Raw genomic sequence first — 6367 nt, 5'->3', positions numbered from 1 at the left:
GGTGTCGTGAATAGCTACGCCCAGTAAACCACATTGACTTTTGTCCGTAAGTTTGCAAAAATAATCCTTTGTATATATCAAACATTATATGGTATAGTTATCATAGCACATAATTATTATTAATTACTTTTTAACATTTAAATAATTATGCCCTTCAGATGGTTAAGTTTCGATGCATATGCTGATAAGAAAAAGCTCAAAAGATTACTAACAATACAATTGAAACAAAATGCTGATATATTATGTGCGGTTAAAGATAGATATGCGAAGTAAGTTTTATGGAATTTTGCAGAATTGGTTGTTGGTAAAATTTATTCATCTCATTTCTTCTAAAATTTAGAAGCTGTCATCAAAAAAGGATTTTAATTTATTCCCTCGCTTCAGTTTTAATTACAATTAACCTAATTCCAACTATTAATAGTAATTCTGTGAATGTGGAGTTTTTATTTGTTTATTTATTTTGTTAACCGAAACCTTGGTCCTTATCACTGTTCGAAGGTCGCTAGTATTTTGAAAATAATTGATTTCATCATTTCGACCTTGTGTTTTGGTATGTTGCTATTTACAGAACCCGCAACACATGCTAAATCTACCTACAGTTGCAAATCGAAAGCAGATAGATGAGTTGTAATAACTGTATCACATGCAAAATCATATTATCTAGTTCACTACGTTTCTACTTTTCGAATATTTTTATTTGTTTTGAAGATATTACAGAAAAAAATCTAAAATTAACGGTAGTTTAATTTCTCTGTAGAGAAGACCCTTAAGCATACGAGGTCAGACTTGGATGCGAAACCTTCACACACTGTATATTTATATAACGTCGAAACATCGAGGATCTCAAAACAATAACATGCTGAAAGTGATCAGAATTCATTTTCAATATATACTAAAGAGAGTTTGAGCCAGATCAGCCGCCCTTGCCTACACCACTGATTACAATATTATTCTTTTTAATTGTAACAAAAATTTTGGCAATTTTTGCATCGGTATTTAGAAATCATTAATTCTATGCTAAATGCAATACAACCAAAACTTACTCCAACTATGTATATATAAAAACATGCTTGTAAATGACGCAAGGAAATAGCAACTTCAGATCTTCTACTGGAAGTAAACTTTCTTTTTAAGGAATCGTCTCTCATAACGTACGAATACCACTTATCAACAAATCCACCTTCGATGAGCCTTCGAATGAGAACATTCATTCTAGGTACGTAAGGTGAGTCTCTCGGAAGAATAAATGAACCCCAAACATCACCCACATTATGTGTTGAAATGTACAACAAAGTTTCTCCACCATCTGTAAAGTATTGTTGCGTATATGCCACACTTGTGAGCAAACCAAAGTAAACAGCGTCCCTAGTGAACGCAACACGTTTCACACCTTCAGATGGACTCATTATGGCGAAAGCTCTTGATGCAAGACTTTTTAATACTGGGAAGTCGTAACTTTTTAGTAATGCCACAAATTGAGGAAGAGCTACTACTACCAACTGAGAATTAGCAATGTCCTCAAAGTCATTCAAGTCTTTAGTATACCGTGGAGTCATTATGTAACTTACTAATGACCCTTGATACAAGGAGTTAAGAACCATTGCACCAGCAATAGAAAACATAAATATTGTCATTAAAGTCCTATTGCGGGGAACAGAAGGTACAGTTCCTTGCAAAAATATCGCCTCAACATACAAAACACGACCAAGTATCTTTTCAAATGTTAATTCTGTTGTTACAATCCATTGAATAAAGAGTTCACAAACAAGGCTGTACATAAAGAGGCAAAAGGCAGAAGTCCATATTGCCACGTTGAATGGTAGAATTAAACACATCCATTGAGGTAATGGAAGAGCTTTTGGTGACGCAAACACGAATGTGCTAAAATAAAACAGAGTAGTAAATTCAAGAGCTTTAAATCTGTCTAAAAGCATCATCATTGATATAGGACAAATATCTGAAAATCCGGTAACCACTTCTCCTAAAGGCCCTGTCCATGTGCCATTTGGTAACTTTCTATTGGCTGTCCTCTGTTCATACTTTCGAACAAAGATAACCGTAAAATTCATACTGTCTTTGACCGATTCAAAGAGTTTTCCAGACAATCCATCATATTCAAAGGAACCATCTTCTAAACCATTTATCCATAAATACGGCATTAAGTTATAGTCACTAGCGCGCATCGGATAACGATGCATATTTTTTGTTAGTTCAAGTAACGAGTGATCTCTAAAAATTTTCTCGGCGCTTTTATAGTCAATATTCTTTAACTCCTTTGAATAAATTCTCTGTGTGAAAGGATTAACAGATACAAGTTCTAGATTTTTATTGTAATTCGACACATTGTTATGATAAACATTCGTAATCACTTGCACACGTAAAATTCTTTCTTTCCAAAATACACTATACATACCAGTCAATTGTTCTATCCGTAGGGCACAGTTGTAAAATATAACATACATTGTTCCTCTACCATTCCAATAGGTACTTGCTTTCAATTTGGTGATGATAGTCGAGAGATGTTGATAATCTCTTAAAATAAGAAGAAAATTGGAACTTTTTCTTTGTTTGTTACCTGTAAAAGGCCGTGACAATGGTGCATTAAGATCTTGAATTGTAATTGGTATATAACAGAATTTGAAGAACTGTCTTAAAGAATTATTTATCGTCTTAGATTCTTTTGTGTCATACAAAATGGACCACTGCTTTCTGTTACGTGTTTGGTGGAAGCAAAAGTAAGAACTGATTAAATTATACCTTTCGCTGGTTAAAAATTGACCTGAGTTGTTGTCTTTCATTAAAGGTAGTACTTCGTAAATTAACAATAGAAATGTCATTGATAAATAACATTGTTTCAAAATTGTAGTCATCTTAAGCAAGGAATACAGTACAAGGAGTTCCAACACATTTCTTGGAACCTGAAACAAAAAGTGTGAATTTGTAAATAACAGGTTTGTCAAAAATATAAATAATTTATAGTACAAAGTTAAGCAAATGGGGTCAAATTTATATAAGGGTGAAACTCACATTCTTCGTGCCAATAGTATCGTGATGGCTTTTACACATTTCTTTTGTTGGTGCATACCGATATCTTACTTCTTTCAAGTTGAGGATTTCAACTGGAAAACAAAAATATTATATATACATGTACAATATCAGTCTCGGTATAGTGGTACGTTTGATATTGTTGCATGGTATTGTAGTTTACAATAGACCACGAAGACATATGATGTCATAAGCTGTAAAATCCGAAGATTTTTAATATCACATAAATCACGTAATCTTAGTTTTTAAGGTAGGAATCTGTTTCTTAAAACTGCTGTCTTTATCTTAGTGTGGCACTCCGCCCAGACGTTTCCGTTACCAAAGTCTATCTATAAGTTTTTAAACAGTAAGGCATTATTCTTCCTATGGCATAATAATACACTACGTGTAGTTCAAACACAATTGTATTTGCCAGTAACAGAAGGAGAGTAGAGTTTATAGATATTGGAATGCAGTCACGTGCTCTACTCGTGAATAGAAGCTGCCGTATTGTGCGTTCATATCCTGATTCTATCACTGTTACGCATTTTACTTCTGATTTCAGTGTCTTAGCCTTGTGCTTCCGATTCCTATCTTTCCTTGGGTGATTAAATTCTTTGATCTTCGCGATGTTGTTCTTGGTATGCTATGCAATAGTTGCTCGATTGGAGATCGAAACTAGGTCAGTTAAGGAACTCTACTGGCAATATATGTGCACGTGTTTACATGTTCCACCACACATAATGGTTTACGTGCCATACAAAAACTAGAGTAATATTTGGGGAAAAATTACCGCCAAGTTTTTAACTAATAAACAGAAAGAAATATGGTACTTTATTGTCAATAATGGATATGAAACGTCTGATTAGTTATTTAATTTAAGAATTACATGCACTTATGTCATTATTGTAATCAAATATACACTCTTGAACATCCATTCCATAGCTTTTTTAGACATACCATCCGTTTGGAAGAGTTTTAGCACTGTACTTAGTAGAATATGCCGTCTTTCACCCAATGTTTTTAATGTACATAATGTAATATCATTGCCAGATTTTCATTACTTTGCTTGCTACAAACATAATGCGGTAATCTGGTTTATTGTAAAAACTATCATATTTATTCTTGTAACAACACGACCATTGTCTGTTCAAATGTAAGAAACGTATTTAACATATCAGGTTAAGATGCTCTCTGCTGCATGTAATAGAAAGTATTTTGCCAACTATTTATCCACATTAGCCCTTACATTTTATTATAATGTAACAAAAAAACAAAAATAAACTGAGCTCTTCTTGACTACTGTTTTTAAATTTCAGTGATGCTGTGAAGTATGTCAGTATCTTTGTAAATTTTCTATATTTCAATGTAAATAAAGTTCTTTAAAAACTAGAAATTAAGAGTGTTCAAAAATTACAACTCTTTCACTATATCCTAATATTTGCTAGATAGTTTTGTCTCCCGATTACAAGCTGGTTTATAATAAGTCCGCAAAATCATATGCCATAAATAATATGTATAGATACTTGCAAGTATGGTGTAAATAATATGGATATGCCATTTAAACGATTCTTTGAGAAATACAGACACCAATCTCTTCTATATGCTCACTACAAACTAGGATAGCATCACCTGCAGCTCCGGGCAGGGCAAAGCTGTAGAGCTCAAACGATGCATCAGTAGTGAGCAGGATTGTCAATGACGGCGGGTATGTGCGTAAAGGAATACAAGTACAAAACTCATGCATCACATCGCACTAGTTGGTCACTTCAAGCTAGTTTTGCGTTACAATTGCATATAGAATACACTTTTTAACGCTATTTTTATGTTGAATGATGACTCACATGTTCTCTTAATACACAAAAAGGTTCCTTAAACATTACTCTTCTTTTGTGAATTAAGAAACTTTGTTTGTAAATTTGAGAACAAAAGACCCCGTATTCTTAATTTGAAAGTCAATACTAAAACTACATTTTGTACATGCTCTTATATGCTGGTCATGTTAGCTTGACAATGAAGAACACAATCTGACCAGAGTAGTAGATAAACTTCTGATACACTTCAGCCATCTTTCATTGCCTTCATCACTCATATTATGAGGGTACATTCTGAAGCAGTCGTTCCAGATTGGCGCTGTGTGAGGTAAGAAGCACGCATTTACGATCGGGAATGTGTAGAGATAACAGGAGGTGCAAAACAGGGGAAACAATGAGGTAGGTAAATGAAATAAATGTTTGCAAATAGTCATGGATCCAGGAGCAATGGCTTCCATGTCAACTAAACTGTGGTACAATCACTAATAAACGAACTCGTAAGAACTGTTACAGCGACAAGACATGTTTGAATCAAACTTAGCATTGCTTGAACGGAAGCTATGTATGGTATGAAAGATATTCGACACTCTTCTTTAAAAATGTATTCCATTAATCATATTAAATACGTCGCTTTTATAGAGGGGGAACCCTTGATAACTAACTAACTAACTTTACGGCCTATGGAGCCTGGAGCTTCAACGTCGCGTTCACAAAAGCTCTCCATTGACTTCCATCCTTAGCCAACTGAATCCGGTTTCAACTTTGTATTTCTATTTCCGCGAGATCCATCTTAACATTGTCCTCTCATTTACGTATAGGTCTTCCTAATGGTCGTTTTCCGATTAAATTTCCAATTACAACTTTGAAAACATTCTACTTTCTTCCATTATAGCAACGTGACCTGTCCATCTGAGTCTCTTCGACTTGATGACCATAACAATGTTTGGTAAACGGTTATAAATTATGTAGTTCCTCGTTCTGAAGTTTCCGCCCTTCCCCATTCCCGTTCTTTTTGTGTCGGAATATTCATCTCAGAATCTTGTTCTAAAATACTTTCAGTTTACGTTCTTCCCTCAGAGTAAGCAGAGTAAGTGACCATGTTTCACAACCATACAGAACAACAGGCATTATTTTCTTTACAAATACAAGTACAAAATAGAAAAGAGCAACAATTTTCTACAAATAAACCAAAGATTTGACTTAAGTGAAAATGAACCCAAGAATTGTCTTTTACAAATTAATTTACAAATTAATACTGATGAAGTTTAATATGAATATTTGTTTAGATTTAGAATTTAGTATAGATTTTAGCAGCGAGGCTTGAAACGTGGATGTACAGCTTAACGTGGGATCCGAACTACATGTGGTCCCCCCGGGAATCGAACTAGGGTTTCGCACACCGAAGACGTAATACGCTAACCAATTATCACAAGAAAGCTTAAATTTACATATTTATTTCAATACAAACTAGTGCTTAGTTGAACCAGGAAGTAACTGCCAAAGAAATAGGGATAGTTCAAATTCCATTA

General features: G+C 34.1%; 1 protein-coding gene across 1 annotated transcript; it reads right to left on the bottom strand.

The window, feature by feature from the left end:
* Positions 1 to 956: 956 nt before the first annotated feature.
* LOC145671744 (glutamate receptor ionotropic, delta-2-like) lies at positions 957 to 2462 on the bottom strand. Its single transcript, XM_081740949.1, has one exon. The coding sequence runs from the start codon at positions 2460 to 2462 to the stop codon at positions 957 to 959; it is 1506 nt and encodes a 501-aa protein (XP_081597075.1).
* Between the last annotated feature and the right edge of the window lie 3905 nt (positions 2463 to 6367).

Source organism: Thermobia domestica, chromosome 15 (assembly GCF_964235325.1).
Source record: "Thermobia domestica chromosome 15, izTheDome1.hap1.1, whole genome shotgun sequence".
In the NCBI taxonomy this organism is placed as follows: Eukaryota; Metazoa; Arthropoda; class Insecta; order Zygentoma; family Lepismatidae; genus Thermobia; species Thermobia domestica.
This window is presented reverse-complemented; position numbering and strand designations above follow the sequence as displayed.

Coding starts and splice junctions, on each gene's coding strand:
- LOC145671744 (XM_081740949.1), bottom strand. CDS start 2,462: ATGTATGTTATATTTTACAACTGTGCCCTACGGATAGAACAATTGACT.